Raw genomic sequence first — 16,995 nt, 5'->3', positions numbered from 1 at the left:
CCAACAGCAGAAATGATATACAAATTGGGGCATGTTCATATAATGCAATACTATTCAGCAAGGAAAATGAATAACCGCAGTTACACTCAACAGCACAGAGAATCTTAGAAACGTAACACTAAGAAAAAGCTGGAAAAAATAATACAAATTGTATGAACTTCAAAAAACAGATGATACTATAGTGTTTAGTTTTTTTAAGATTTTATTTATTTATTCATGAGAGACACAGAGAGAAGGCAGAGACACAGGCAGAGGAAGAAGTAGGCTCCATGCAGAGAGCCCGATGTGGGACTCAATTCCAGAACTCTGGGATCATGCCCTGAGCTGAAGGCAGATGCTTACCTGCTGAGCCACCCAAGCACCCTAATACTACAGTGTTCAGAGACACATGCTCCGAAGGTAAGACTTCTAGGGAAAGAAATTATCATAAATTTCAGGACTATGGCCAACTTTTGGAGATAGTGACTGGGAGAGAGTTTCAGGGGGGAACTTAGGAGAGTGTTGGCATGTTTTTAGTTTTTAACTGGGGTAGTAGTTGTTTATAGGTATTTGCTTTGCAAAACCCCCCCACATTTTATGCATGTACGTATGAATTATATCTCACAATAAACACCTTAATTAAAGAAAAAGAAATAAAATTCTTAGACATCTTTACATTCCTTAGAAGACAACTCAATAATATAGGATCCCTAACTGAATAGTTAGAACCATTTATACTAGCCTACGTCTAGAATGAACCTGATTCATCTTACAGAATGCAGAGCTTCCAATGGCTTCAACTTCAAGCCATTTAGTTACAGAAACTAAAAAAACTTGTCTAGGAGCTCAAGTTATTCCCAGTAGCCTCTTTATAATTCCTGTTAAGTTTTACAATGGCTATCTTTAAAAATTAGTACCTTTTAAATGTAAGCTGGGTAGCTCCGTGGTTGAGCATCAGCCTTTGGCTCAGGTCATGATCCCCCAGTCCTGGGATCCAGTCCCACATAGGCTCCCCACAGGGAGCCTGATTCAACTTCTGCCTAGGTCTCTGCCTCTCTTTCTCTCTGCATCTCTCATGAATAAATAAATACAATCTTTAAAAAAAACAACAACAACAACAAAAAAAAAACAAATATAAGCTCACCCAAGAACAAGAGAATTACTAGACAACCAAACATGTTTGCTTGCTTATTCGGTTGAGTGTTTTGGTGTGTTGCAAATGACTGTCTAGTTAAGGAAGGCCTCTGCAGTCCTTTCCCCACCAACCTAACACAGAATAGAAGGCAAACTTTCCACAATCTTTTCCTCAACCTTCCTTTGAGAGGACTGAGAAAAGTTATTTCTGTAATATGAACTTTGGCTTACTAACATAGTCCTGCAGCTAAAATATTGGGGGCACAAGAGAAGTGGAACCTGTTATCTCTCATGTGTATGAAAAGATCTCTTAGACCTGAACTGTCTTCTAAGCACAACAATTAGGAATTTATCTCATTCCTCTAAGGCAACCTTGTTACTTCAGGTAACAAAGCCGTGGAAAATATAAAGTGTAAGAGCTCTGGAATCAAAACTGCTTCTTATTCTTCTCGTACCCCTTTTAGTACTGAAATTTGAGGCCAATTAATGAACTAGTTGAGACTCCAACAAATACTTTAAAAACACCAGTTCTAGCTATTCTTGCCTTATGTAGCTGAAAGCCAGGTAATGAGTACACATAATAGATGCCTGCAAGTTATGAGAACAACCAATGAGCATACAATGAGCACTCAAGAAAAAAAATTTTGTTTCTTGACCAAAATGAGAAAACAAAATTATGTGGTTCCATAGTTATGAGTTTTAAAAAACAAAGCTATGCATACATGTATTTTTCAACTCATGAACATTACGGAACTTGCCTTCTAACATCTTTAAATTCTATTTATTGTTCTGGTAGAATAGTGAAGGAAGGAAGAAGGAAAAAAGGAAGGGAGGTAGGGACAAAGGTAAGGGGAAGGAAGGAAGGGCAGGCAGGCATTTGGAATGGAAGGAAGATAGAAAAAGGAAAACACAAAGTCTTTTCCTTAGGCTTTATCTTTATTTGTTTATAAGAAAGTTAGATTAGGAAACAGGTAAAGGCTTTTAAGAGTATCTTTTATTATTCAATCTTATAATCTATCAAAGGAATGGGTCAAGAAGAGCCAACCACTCAGATCAGTTAGGACTGGAATGATGGTTTGAGATACTTCTTGACCTGCACCTCCTATGGTAATGAGTCTTCTGTTGAGAAGCAGAATCCTCAGTGTCTGTGTTCCTCTTAGGAATTGTTTCATCTTTCTATAGTCTATATACCAAATTTTAGTAGCCTTGCCAAACAGGAATGGCAACAGCCAAAGCACCAACTACAGAAAACATGAGCTAAGAGGATTACTGTGAGTTCTAATCATAACCTAGTAGGATTAGATTACCTAGTGGTAACCTAGGCAATACACTGGGAGGAACTGCACATGCATGGTGCTGTGGAAAGAGCTTTGAAAGCAGAAAAGTCTGGGTACTTACTAGATGTTGGATTGCTGCTCTAGTAAGTGAAGATTGAGCAAATTATTTAATTTTTATGAGCCTCATTTTATCTTTAAAAAACAAGGAAGGTAAATCCAAAGTTTCTAGCAAAATTTTTATGAGTTTTGGCAATTTTTATAGACTTATCATCAATTAATTTTCAGAGCTTAGAAAGTTACTATGAGCCAAGTTGCATGAATGTAACATAAAATTCAGGATTTGGGAAGCAATGCTCTCAGGCAAAATTCTCATTTTACATAATGCAACACAGGCTGTTGCTTTGACTCTCTCCCTGACTTAGTTCTAATTTAATTTGAAAAAAATTTGATATATATTCTGCCATAGGAATGCTACATGTACACACTTCTGTTCTAATCATATCATAAGAAATCCAGGAGTTGTTTAAGAAATAGTTTAACCTACTGGCAAATTATCATTAGAAAGAATGACATTATGTCAACATCAAAATTGTTATTTCTAGGACATGTTCTTCAGTATTAAAATGAACTTACACATATCTATTTAAAAGGATCTTATATTCTGCTACTTGAGGATAAATACACTATATATAGCATCTTGACATTAGACATTCTGCTGGAATCTTAGTGAGGTTTCAGTGTGGCTGAGATAACCAACTGGTACCACCTGTCCTCAACATTGTTCCTGTCTAAAATTACCTTTGCCAGAGAACTCTGAGGTCTTAACCAAGGTGTCAATCAAGCTCTTGTCCAAGCATTTCAGCAAACTCAAAGAGGATGAGCAAGTCACATCCCCGTCAAACTCTTCCACATCCAAGTCTATTTAGACAGGGACTCACAACCTCCCCCAATAAAAACACAAATCAAGCTCCAGAATTTTCAAAATGAATTACCACTTGCAACCTAGATGTCTAGTTCTTAAAAGACATGGATCCTTCTTCAATCAATAAAGAAAGGAGAATTTTCCAGAAATTCAGTCCTGATTTGCCTGTTATCCAGATCCTGCAAACCACCTAAAGGGAGATATTTAAAATAGTCATTCCTATCGGTTCTCTAAGTTCTCACCTTGCAACAGATTTAAAAACTAGAAAAGAGACACTAAGCTCATTTTCTAGTAAGGTAGCTTTATAAAATTTGAGATTATATATCTTTAGTTTTTATTCAGTTTTTCAATATAAAAGGCTGTACAAAGACTTTTCTGCAAGTATCATGCAGACACTGCCTGCTGTGTTTCTCAACATCTCTTACGTAAAGGTATGAATAATATGCTTATTTAAAAATTTGGAAGCAGGGAAAAAGTTATCATTCAGAACACTTACTTGCTTTATTGTCAGAGAAAAAGAACCTTAAAACCCATCACTTTTTTCTTGTTCTCTTTATTTGGTTTATTGTCTGAAATCTAAATTTATGATAAAATGCAAACAGAAATTTTATTTCAGGTCTCTAGCACAATTATTTTTTTTCTATTGCCTTAATCTAACTTTTAGTTTCCTTTCATTATTATAAGTTACAAGGAATATTTCTTCACAGCAATTTAAGTAATGTATTTAATTATAATTAAATAAATACACACATTATAGGCAGCATCACATATGAGAAAGACAATCATACCTGGAGTGAGAAAACAATAATTCTAATACCGGCCCCATTACCACAAAGTCATGGAATCTTTTGCACTTTCTTAAACTAAACCTTGGGAAGATTGTAAGTTATGCTACCAAACAGATGGTACTTGAAAGCATATGTTATAATTACAAAAGTGGTAAATACTATAAAACAAGCACAGAATATGATACAGGTTGGAAGAAGGAAAACATCTCAGCCATAAAAAATCAGAGGAGTGGTTAAGATGCTTTTCCTCTCTCTTTCAGCTCTGAAATTCTAGAACTGATTTTTAGCTAAGAAGATTAAAATAGGCTTCATGGGGTATCTGTGCTAGGTCTGAAAGGAAGGACACGAGATTCCAATTTTATGTATATTTAAAAATATGGCTTAGAATGGCAAGTGGAAAGATGATATAGATGTACATCTACAGAACTTATACTCTAGAGAAGTCTTCCTCCAGATAAATATTCTGAGGTCCAACATCTGAACAGAGTGTTTCACTCACTGGCTCCACACTCAAAGAGCTAACCACTAATTCCACTGTTCCTGATCTGATTCTCCTCACCTAAACACCTAACACCCCTCCAAGAAATACTGAATTTAAAAGATAATTCCTATAGCTAAGGAGATTTTTATTATTACTAATGACTCAGCTGACCTGTCTGCATATAAAGCTCATAAAATATATTTCACAGGAACCAGTTACATTTTTTAAAGATAAATAACAATCGGATATTATTCAAGGTTTGACACTGAGATAATTTTTCAACTTAAAATAAAATTACCTGTAGTAACCCTCCATCATCAAAACGTAGCACTTCTATTATGCTCTCCGACTGAATAAATGCTGTGAAGAAAACAAAACATACTATCACTTTATGGAAACATAAATTTGATTTAAATAAATATTTTACCTTAAATTTAACAAATACAATTATATATTTTTAAAAACATACTGCTTGATGGTTAAAGAGGAAAATACAATCTTTCAAGATTTTGGCAACTATGAAATGCTTTCAAATAAAACAATGCAATCCAATTAGAAAGCAGTTGTAACAACCTATAGGCTGTGTAAGCCACCTGCATAATATATTCCTGCTATACTGCCAGAAAGTACAAAATAGTCAAATTTAGATGCAGCTGATTATTTTCACCCACAGATAACTGAAAATATCACAAGCACATGGAAAAGATTATTAGAGGATTCCATTACCAAAAAAAAAAATGATAAACCAAAATTCTCTATCATCTGCTCTTTTATAGCAATGACAGGACTTGGAATCAACAGTCAAAAGAGCCTTGGAGGGAGAATGGGCAAGGAAAATGGCAAGAGGAGATTATTCCATTCCAAAAACCGGCACACAATGCAAAGACAAGATATTTCTAAAGTTCACATACTTTTAGCACATGATCTGGCGGTTGTGCTCACAGGTATTTACCCAACGGATTTGAAAACTTATGCCCACACAAAAATCTGCACTTCATTCTGTATAAGCAGCTCCATTCATAATTCCCCAAAATGGGACACAATCAAGACGATGTTCCTCAATAGGTGAGTAGATAGATAAACTATAGTATATCTATACAACAGTATTATTCAGCAATAAAAAATAAAAAGCTCCATACTGTTTGATTCTAAGTATATGACATTCTGGAAAAGGTTCTACTACAGAAACGGTTAAAAGACGAGAGGTTGCTTGAAGTTTTGGAAGAGTAATGAGGATGTGAGTAAGTGAAGCAAAGGAAATTTTGCAGAGCAGTAAAACTATTCTGTATGACGCTGGAATGGTAGCGTGTATACAGCACTATGCATTCATCGAAACAGAACTTTAGAGTGACCCTAATGTATGCAATTTAAAAATCCTTTAGGAGATCAAGGGATCCCAGGATGAAATGACAAAATAATTTAACTATATTACAAATCTATGAAACCACCTTACTGAAGTGGAGGGTAGAGAAAGGTGCTGACATAAGTAAAGTGAAAGCGAGTAGAAACTGTAAGACTAAAGGTAAAAGACTTAAAAAAAAAAAAAAAAGAAAGAAAGAAAGAAAAAGAAATTGTACATAAGCACTATACCCCAATTATTTCCCATGGGAGCTTGGATTAACAATTCTAATGTCACTATACATGTACACTGGAACTGAACAATTAAATACAAGGAGAGTGAAAGTCAGACTTCTCATTACTGGAGTAAGAGTTTACACAAAAGCAAGGGGAAGAAGCTATAATGATTCATATGATAATGAACCAAGTTGGCAACATCAGTATGAACTTATACTTAGTTTAATATACAGTTATGTACAGAAATATTTATAAATATGTGTATATGCAGGGGTTAGTATACATATACATACTTTCTTGCTTAGTCAGTTGAAAGGGCCTAGGAGCAATGATACCCCAATAGCATAATGTAGACCTAATGCATGGATCTTGGGTTCTAATACCATTCTCCAATAAAAGGAACCAGGGCTTCTTAGAGAAATGGCTCAATCTAGGACCAGGGCAGGATATATATATCACAAAATTGGAGTGCCTTATGGTCCCAGAAAGTAAGCAAGTGCTAAGCATCAACCACCCCCCCCCCAAAAAAAAAATCCTGTACTGATGAGAGTCTGTCAAAGGGATGTCAGAAATTAACAGAAAGAGTTTGCATATGGCCAAACCTGGAACTTGAGCAATACAATAGTGTTAGATTACAACCCAAAATAGAAGATTAATAGACATGGGTCCATACTGACATAAATAAATGATTGAATAAATGAATAAATGGGGTAGAAGATACAGAACTCCCAGGCAGAACCCTAAATAATTTATGTATCTAGAAGATGGAGCATAACTTCTCATCCATTAACAAATGTGGGATGCACACAGGGACTTCCTTCCAAAAAAAAAAACAATATGAAAAGGAGGGGGAAAAAGTATTTGTACAGTGGAGAAACTGGACAGATGTTAACTCAGATGATAAAGGTCAACATCCTCCAGCAAAATGTCATGCTGACAGTATGTACCCTTCATATGATATGACATAATAAAAATGGTACTTTATCTTTGTGGTCTTCCTCCTCAAAAATCACATAACCCCAGACACATTATAAGAAAAACAGACAAATCCCAAACAAGAAACATTCTACAAAATATCTGAGTAGTACTAAAAACTGTCAAAGTCATCAAAAACAAGGAAAGTCTAAGAGACTGTCACAGACCAGTGCAGCCTAAGCAGACAGGACTACCAAATGTAATGTGTTATCTTAGATAAGATCCTAGAAAAGAAAAAGGAAATTAGATAAAAACTAGGGAAATCTGAATAAAATATGGACATTAGTTAATAATCATATATTAATATTCATTTGTTACTTGTAAAAAAAAAGGGGTACCATACTAATGTAAGGTTTTAATAATAGGGTTTGGGTGGGCGAATGGGAACTCTGTGCTCTCTTTAAAATATTAATATAAATCTAAAACTTTTAAATAAAAAGTTTACTTTTGGGGCTGCCTGGCTGGGCTCAGTTGGAAGAGTATGTGACTCTTGATCTTAGGGTTCTGAGTTTGAGCCCCACATTGGGAGTAGAAATTACTTAAATAAATAAACAAACAAAAAAGCTGACTTTTAAAAAACTGAAACAATGATATTTCATTTAGCTTAATATAACATTCACTGATTCCTCTTTATTAGTCTTTGAGTATTCATCACAGAAGCAGCTTACTGTCTCATCCCACATACCTGGCTTTTCCAGTGTGACTAAAGCTGCAAGCCAAGTAGCAAGGTGAGATTAGATTACATTACCTAACTGGATGGTATTTCCAGCCTCCCAAGAATCACTTTTCCCTTGTTCTAATAATCATACCCCAATTTTATTTTGGGAAAGTCCTGTCCTTCATTTCTTGTGTATCTTCAACCACTGTGCCAATCTGCTCCACTGCACAGTCCCCATCAGTTCTTAGTATGTAGAGAATACTCAAATACTGAGCGCGTGAGTGAAATCCCACCTCTTTTGCTCAGATAGAAGTATTGGTATTTGCATTTGTTGATGCAAATGATCTCTTTCTGGTTTGTTATCTAGTAGTGAAAGCTTGTAGTTGGTTTCAGATTCACACTGTGAAGGTAAAAGGCTCTGCCTAGCTCACTCAGCCCATTTCAACCCCTTTTTCCACCTTTTAACATAAACTGAGATTTTAGATGATCTAGAAAATATCTTTTTGTGATACTCCTGTTGAAGACAGATTTATTGATGTAAGAACACAATTAATTAACAAGAATTAACCAAATAGCCAGATGCTCACAAATGAAGAGACAAAAAGAGTAGGAGCTCTTAGTTAGAAGCTTTCCATCTAGTCAGCAGTACAAAGGTACCAGAAACAAAACATGATCTATTTGGAGGTTGCTATTAGAGTTATGACAATGACTATCACCTAACTTCCCCCATCATCAAGCTAGATCACACCTTTAGCTAACTGAGGAGAACTTACCAATATAAAGATAAGGCAGCAAAATAATTTGGTTGTATAGTATTTTTAGTTAGGAGGTTTAAAAAAAAAAAAAAAAAAAACCATGAATTACCTTAGTTGAAAATAATCAGTAACAGCCACTGTTTTATAAAGTCCTAAAAGGAAAATATTGTATTATATATCATCAGCTTCCCTTAAAAGATGAAGAAATGAACAGAATTCAACTCAGGCATGAAATAAATTAAGATATTTTACTTTAAATAGCCAGTTATAAGAATGTCAAACTATGCCTAGAAAACCAAAACTGACACTAGATAAGTATTTAATCATTTGAAGTGTTAACAGTGTTAGGCTGTAAAATAAAAAAGTAACCAAAGTAAGTCAAATTCCTTCATTTCTGTATTCAAAACCATAACGTACATCTACTTCCTCTCAAGTTTTCCCCCTAATTTTATATTTTAAGTGAATCCCAAACTGTCCCAATGTTTCCCAGTTCAAACAGCAACCTATGTAATAGAATGAGAACATCTAATAATTATCATCACTATATTATTATTAATAACCTTCAAACTATCCTATGACCCAGACATTACAGGTTCCATTTTTAAATAAGCAGGTACAATGAGGTTATGCTTAAGGTCACTAAGCAAGAAAAGTGGCTAGAGATAAGACTATAAATTTCAGCAAAAGGACCCCAGAATCTATGGTTCTAAACCCATCACTATTTACTTACAAAGTAAATTTGGCATTATGACTAATGACACCTTAAAGCAACCTAATTTCTAAAATTAGGCATATATTTCCAATAACAAGTAAGGAAAGAAGGAAAGGATTTACATTTCTGGCTTTTATGATTTTGTAGGCATTAACTCTGCAAAGCTGGGCTCCATAAGATGTACTTTAAGGTCCCTGTAACCACCCACATTCTCATGATGTCTAAGAGGAACAAAGACATTTCCATACAGTGTAAAAATCTCCATGTGTTGGTCTTTAATCACTCACTTTCAAAACAGAAGTTGAGAAATTGAGTTCATTTACTTCCCTATCTTATTTAGTAATGAATGACACAAGAAAAATACCTTCAATTTATTTTTTTTTATTTTTTAAAATTTTTATTTATTTATGATAGTCACAGGAGAGAGAGAGAGAGAGAGAGAGAGGCAGAGACATAGGCAGAGGGAGAAGCAGGCTCCATGCACCAGGAGCCCGACGTGGGATTCGATCCCGGGTCTCCAGGATCGCGCCCTGGGCCAAAGGCAGGCGCTAAACTGCTGCGCCACCCAGGGATCCCCAATACCTTCAATTTAAAGGCAAATCTTTCTCTACTATGATTTTTTTCTTTTAGAGATTTTTTTCCCCTGAATGTTACAATCTGCCCGTTTCCCTACATCTTCTAAAATAATTGATGAAAACAATGAACATAAACAAGCAGTAGAAATATGTGTCATATGGGTATGGATGTGTGTGTGTGTGTGTGTGTGTGTGTGTGTGTACCAGGCATTGGGATCCTAGGCTGTAATCATTGATTCTCTACTTTCTAGCCTTCATGGTCTCCTCCATAAAGGGAGGAGGTTGGACTAGTAAAGTAAGTGACCTTTTAATAACCAGAAAGCAAAAAAAGGGCCACACAGGCAGGACTTGGAAAGGCACTCAAATCCTGTGTCAAACAATCACCCTGCCTGGAATATTCTCACGGCTATTGTTTTCTTCAAGTCTCCCCTCGAACACCATCCCTCAACCAGGCTTTCCTGAACTGCTCCAGGCAGTCCTGGATGCTCTATCATCTGCCCCATTCTAACTCATGACAATCTGTACTAGTTTCTGGTTTGCTTGTCATCTAGCACAAAGTTTGAAAAATGGCAGAATAAAAATGGTTAAAATAATGGCATTATTATTTCAGAATTCATTATTGTTAATGATATTATTAATATCCCTTTTACAGTTACACTTGCTCAGGATTTTATTTCAACAAATGCTCACTGATAAACATTTTTAAACATTCTGTACTAGATTTGTGTGAATCCCTTCTATCTGTAAAGATAGTCTGACTGAAACCTTATTTCACCCCTTATTAATTTTCTTATCTGAAAGATGTAATATATGTTGTCTTCTTCCCACACTAAAAATGCAAAGGAATTCACATGTCAAATTCTATTTTATCAAGACCACTCAATATTATCAACTCCGTAAAAAAAAAAAAAAGGCTGTGTCCATGTTATTTATTCCAACTCAAAAATACAGATTTATGCAACTCAGATGTGCCAGACACACATCTTACATCCAAAGAGGAGAGGCACATATATTTTCTAATTAATTTTATAGTTTATGATAAAATATCATAATTAATTTTCATTTTATCCTGAAGTGCTCAATTTATACAAAAAGATCAGTAAACTTAAGTTTTAAAATGTCTTAGAACCACCAATTACTCTAAACAAGCAACAGAAAATCACTAATACACAGAAGCACATCCTACTATTCCTCCCTAGCACAAGCAGGTAAATTAGGGGGAGTACCGGAGACAATATATAAAACAAGCAGATCAAAATAACAATATAGGGATCCCTGGGTGGCACAGCGGTTTGGCGCCTGCCTTTGGCCCAGGGCGCGATCCTGGAGACCCGGGATCGAATCCCACATCGGGCTCCCGGTGCATGGAGCCTGCTTCTCCCTCTGCCTATGTCTCTGCCTCTCTCTCTCTCTCTCTCTGACTATCATAAAATAAATAAAAAAAAAACAAACAAAAAAACCAAAATAACAATATAAAGGCTCTGAACATTATGCTGTTTCTGTAACCATAGGTCACAAAAGGATCTCTATAATAAACCTAAACAGCATGACTGACTACGAAACTAAAAAGTTTAGGGACACCTGGGTGGCTCAGCGATTGAGCGTCTGCCTTCAGCTCAGAGCATGTTCTCGGGTTCAAGGACCAAGTCCCACATCGTACTCCCTGCAAGGAGCCTACTTCTCCCTCTGCCTATGTCTCTCTCTGTTTCGCTCATGAATTAATAAATAAAATCTTTTAAAAAATAAATAATGTCCACAATAGCCAAACTGTGAAAGAAGCCTCGGTGTCTATATATTAAATGGAATATTAGCCATTTGAAATGACAAATGCTGTGACATGGATGGAACTGGAGGGTATTATGCTGAGTGAAGTAAATCAATCGGAGAAGGATAAACATTATATGGTCTCATTCATTTGGGGAATATAAAAAAATAGTGAAAGGGAATAAAGGGGAAGGGAGAGAAAAATGAGTGGGAAATATTAGTGAGGGTACAGAACATGGGAGACTCCTAACTCTGGGAAACGAACACGGGGTAGTGGAAGGGGAGGTGGGCAGGGGGATGGGGTGACTGGGTGATGGGCACTGAGGGGGGTACTTGATGGGATGAGCACTGGGTGTTATGCTATATGTTGGCACATCGAACTCCAATTAAGAAATATACTAAATAAATCTTTTCCAAGTTAAAAAATAAATTAAATTAAAAATTTAAATAGTATCCTACCACAATAGAAACAATCCAAGTGTCCATCAACAGATGAATGGACCAACAAAACACAGTATATAAATACAATGGATTATTATTCAGCAATAAAAATGAATGAAGTTAAAAAAAAAAAAAATGAATGAAGTTGATACATGCTACAAACATGGGTGGACCTTGAAAACATGCTAAGTGAAATATGACAGACACAAATGACTAATATTGTGATTCTACTTAAATGAAATATTTAATATAGGCAAATTCACTGAGACAGAAAGTACATTACAGGTTACCAGAGGCCAAAGTAAGGGGGAGTGGGAGTTATTTCTTAATGGTTACTGAGTCTTTGCGATGATGAGAAAGTTTTGGAACAGATAATGGTAATAGTGGCACAACATGAATGTAATTAATGCTACTCTATTGTACACTTAAAAATAATGGTAAATTTTGTGTTACATATGTCACTAATTTTTTTCAAAAAATTCCTGCACACAATATTAAAAAAAAACACTGCACCACTATATCTCATTAACTTGGACCCAAAAAAAGTACAACAAACTATAAATAAATTGAACCCAGAAATATAGAAAAAACTACACATCATAACCAATGAGATTTAAGTTGTAAAGACTGGCTTAAAATTTAAAAAACAATCAATATAATTCACTATGAACAGGCTAAAGAAGAAAAATAAAATTTTTAAAGATTTTATTTATTTATTCATGAGAGACACACAGAGAGAGGCAGAGACATAGGCAGAGGGAGAAGCAGGACCCTGGGATTACAACCTGAGCCAAAGGCAGATGCTCAACTACTGAGCCACCCAGGTGCCCCAAGAAGAAAAATTTCTTGATCATATCTACTGAAATAGAACAAGTACTTGACAAAAACCCAATACCCACTCATGACAAAAACTCTCAATAACATCGGAGAAAAGTAGAACTACCTCAATCTTCAGGTAATATCTTACTTAATGATTAAAAAATGAGACTGGGAATATCAGGGATGTGGCTCTTGCCGTTCTTAACATAGCATTAGAAGTTCTAGTCACAAGTCCTAGTCACTATAACAAAGCAAGAAAAAGAAAAACCTATACACTGGAAAAGAAATAACACTATCCCTATCTGCAAGTTCATAACTGTCTATGTAAAAATCCTAAGGACCCAAAAAGCAAACAAACGAAAACCTCATATACCTAATAAGCAAATTTAGCAAAGTTGCAGAATACAAGGTCAAAACCCAAAAGTCAATTGCATTTCTTTATATTAACAATGAACATGTGGAAAGCAAAGTTAAAACCATCATACTATATGAAATAATTAGATATTAAATGTAAGGTATCACGTACAGAATAATATACCAATATACTAAATGCTAATGAAAAAAAATTTTTTTTAATTTTTTTTTTTTTAATTTATGATAGTCATACAGAGAGAGAGAGAGAGAGAGGCAGAGACAGAGGCAGAGGGAGAAGCAGGCTCCATGCACAGGGAGCCCGACGTGGGATTCGATCCCGGGTCTCCAGGATTCGCGCCCTGGGCCAAAGGCAGGCGCCAAACCTGCTGCGCCACCCAGGGATCCCCCTGAAAAAAAAATTTTTAAGACCAAAATAAATGTGAAGATATACCACGTTCACAGAAGACTCAAAATAGTAAAAATGCCAATTCTTCCCATACCAACCTATAGTTTTAACACAAATCCTATGAAAATGGTTATTTGTAGACTAACACAAGCTTATTTTAAAAATTAGATAGAAAAATAAAAATAAATAAAAATTAGATGTAAAGGCACAAGCCCTAGAATTACTAAAAACAATCTTCAAAAATATGAAGTGAGAGCAATAACTCTAACAGATATTATATCTTACTATACCTATATCATTAGAGCACAATATTGCATACAAATGGACACATAAATCACTTGGATAAAACAGAAAACCTAGAAGTAGACCCAAACAAATAGGCCACCTTGACAAAAACCACAAAAGCAATTCATTGGATGAAGTATAATCTTAAAAAAAAAAAAAAAAAAAAAGCACCTAGACATCCACAGGCAAAAAGAAAAAAGGAAAAAAGAACCTTGACATCACTTCTCTACAAAAATTAACTCAAAATGGACCACAGATCTAAACAATTTTTTTTTAATTTTTTATTTATTTATGATAGTCACGCAGAGAGAGAGAGAGAGAGGCAGAGACACAGGCAGAGGGAGAAGCAGGCTCCATGCACTGGGAGCCTGACGTGGGATTCGATCCCGGGTCTCCAGGATCGCGCCCTAGGCCAAAGGCAGGCGCCAAACCACTGCGCCACCCAGGGATCCCAGACCACAGATCTAAAATGCAAAACTACAGCATTTAAAAAAAAATAATTGAGGAGAAAATCTTCAGAATTGAAGGTGGTAAAGAATTCTTAGAATTGACAACAGAAGCACAATTCAGGAAAGATAAAACTGAAAAAGTATACCTCATCAAAATCTAGAACTTTTACACTCCAATGACTGTTAAGAGAAAGGCAAAAAGGGCAAAAAGGTGAAAATTAAGGTGGAAATTTATCTAAACACATATTCAACAAAGGGCTAGATAGAATCTAAAGAAAATATATGAACAATTCTCAAAACCAAATAGAAAAAAAAAAATCCAATTAGAAAATAGGCAAAAGAGGGATCCCTGGGTGGCGCAGCGGTTTGGCGCCTGCTTTTGGCCAGGGCGCGATCCTGGAGATCCAGGATCGAATCCCACGTCAGGCTCCCGGTGCATGGAGCCTGCTTCTCCCTCTGCCTGTGTCTCTGCCTCTCTCTCTCTCACTGTGTGCCTATCATGAATAAATAAAAATTAAAAAAAAAAAAAAGGCAAAAGAGAGAAACAGACATTTCATCCAGATGGCACATAAGTGCAAGAAATGGCATTCAACATCATTAGCCATCAGGAATATGCAAACTCAGACCACACTATTAGAATGGCAAAAATTAAACAACTATCAGAATGTCATATCCAAATCATGATAATGTAGTATTGACAAGATGTTGCCATTGGGAGAATCTAGGTAGACTGAAGTGGTAGATTACAGTTAATTAGGTTACCAATTAGGTTAATAATAACCTAATTCTAAACTTTTTTTAAAAGGAAAAGTTGGGAATGAGATGTCTATGAGGGCTTTACAAAGCTCTGACGTCTTCCACGTAATCTAAAAGGCCATGTGTGCAAGGAGGCTATGTATATGCTCAGCAAAGACCTGAAGGCCTGAATGCTCTCATACCTGACTGACCCTGAGGTTTTTGTGTGAGCAGGATGTAAAGGCTAAGGCCTAACTGTCAACTGCCTGACTATTGAAGGTGTGCTCCAAGAGCCTCTTAGCAAAGACTGGGAGAATTACTGGTTCCAGGCATTTAAGGTAATCTCTGTTCAATTACTGGCTCACCATAAGCCTAACCAAGCCAACTTCAGTGACCATGTAGGACAAATAAGACACACTTAAAAGAATTAGTTCTGAAAGGACAAAAGAAACAAACAGCAACAACAACAAAACCTGAGGAGGGGAAAAATCTGATGGTCAACTGCGACATTATGTATTACTTTAAATGCCCAGTTCTCAATATAAAGTTGGAAGACAGGCAAATATATGGCCCATACAAAGGACAAGGGGTAGTCAATAGAAAGTGCTGCTGAGAAATCCAATGTTGGAATTACTAAACACTTTAAGTTAGCTGTACTAAAAATGTTCAAAGAATTAAAAGGAACCATACCTAAAGAACTAAAGGAAAATATGAAAATGATGTCTCACAATGTAGAAAATATTAAGGAGCTAGAACTTTTAAGAGAAATCAAACTAAAAAATAGTAATTGAAATTCTCTAGTTTTTAGTGAAATATTGTAGGCAATATAAAAACAAAACAAAACAAAACAAAACAAAAGGCACAATATGGCCAATACACAGAGGAAAAAGTGCAATGGATAGAAACTGTCCCTGAGGAAGTCCAGACAGGACTTACTGGGCAAAAATATTACATAAGCTACTATAAGCATGTTAGAAGTCAAGGAAACCATATGCAAACAAAAACTCCACAAAACAAAAACTAAAGGGTAATATGAGACTGTTGTCTCACCAAATAGAAAAATGTCACTAAAAAGAGAAAAAATTATGAAAAGAAAATATAAATCTGGCATAAAAAGTACAATAACTGAAATTTAAAAATCATTAAAAGGACTCAACAGCATATTTCAATAAGTGGAAGGAAAAAATCAACAAACTTGAAAACAGACTGAAATTATCTTGCCTGAGAAACAGAAACAAGAATGAAGAAAAATGAACAAAGTCTCAATAATTTAAGAGATACAGTCAAAACTACTAACATATGTACAACTGGTGTCCCAGGAGAGGAGAGAACAAAGAATGTAGGAAGAGTATTTGAAAATAGGTGGTATTAATCTGAACCAGAGTGTTATAAATTAAGATATCAGTCCCCATGACAATCATTAAAACAATTATGGACTTTTAAAAAATTATTACTAGAGAAAAAAGACATTTTATGACAAAGGGATCAATCTATCAAGAAGACATAGTAAATACAAATATATAGGCACCTCGTAAGACAGCTCTACAATACATTAAGCAAAAACTGAATGGTAGAAAACCATTCAAAAATGGGTAGAAAAACTAGGAAACAGATGGGTAGAAAAACTAAGCAAGAGATCAAGAGAGAAATAAGGACAGTTGAATAACACTAGAGGCCAACTAGACATCAACAGAACACTTCATCCAACAACTGAATATACATTCTCAAATGCACATGGAACATTCTGCAAGATAGGCCATGTGTTAATAAGCAAAACATATTACAATAACTTTAAAGACATGGAAGTCATACAGAATGTATTATCCAAGTACAATGGAATATAATTAGAAATTAGTAACAGTGTACACTAGAAAACTCAAAAAGTACCTGGAAATTTTAAAAATCCCATGA

At 35.4% G+C, this 16,995-nt stretch overlaps 1 protein-coding gene across 1 annotated transcript in view; it reads right to left on the bottom strand.

Moving 5' to 3' along the window:
- Positions 1 to 16,995, bottom strand: part of TMEM131 (transmembrane protein 131) — a 227,443-nt gene that overhangs the window by 161,932 nt on the left and 48,516 nt on the right. Inside the window, exon 2 of the mRNA XM_038551086.1 lies at positions 4,880 to 4,941. Within this exon, the coding sequence (XP_038407014.1) occupies positions 4,880 to 4,941 (62 nt within the window). The remainder of the gene's footprint in view (positions 1 to 4,879; positions 4,942 to 16,995) is intronic.

The sequence above is a fragment of the Canis lupus genome, chromosome 10, assembly GCF_011100685.1.
Source record: "Canis lupus familiaris isolate Mischka breed German Shepherd chromosome 10, alternate assembly UU_Cfam_GSD_1.0, whole genome shotgun sequence".
In the NCBI taxonomy this organism is placed as follows: domain Eukaryota; kingdom Metazoa; phylum Chordata; class Mammalia; order Carnivora; family Canidae; genus Canis; species Canis lupus.
Note: the sequence above shows the minus strand (reverse complement) of the source record. Positions and strands in the feature narration are given on the sequence as shown.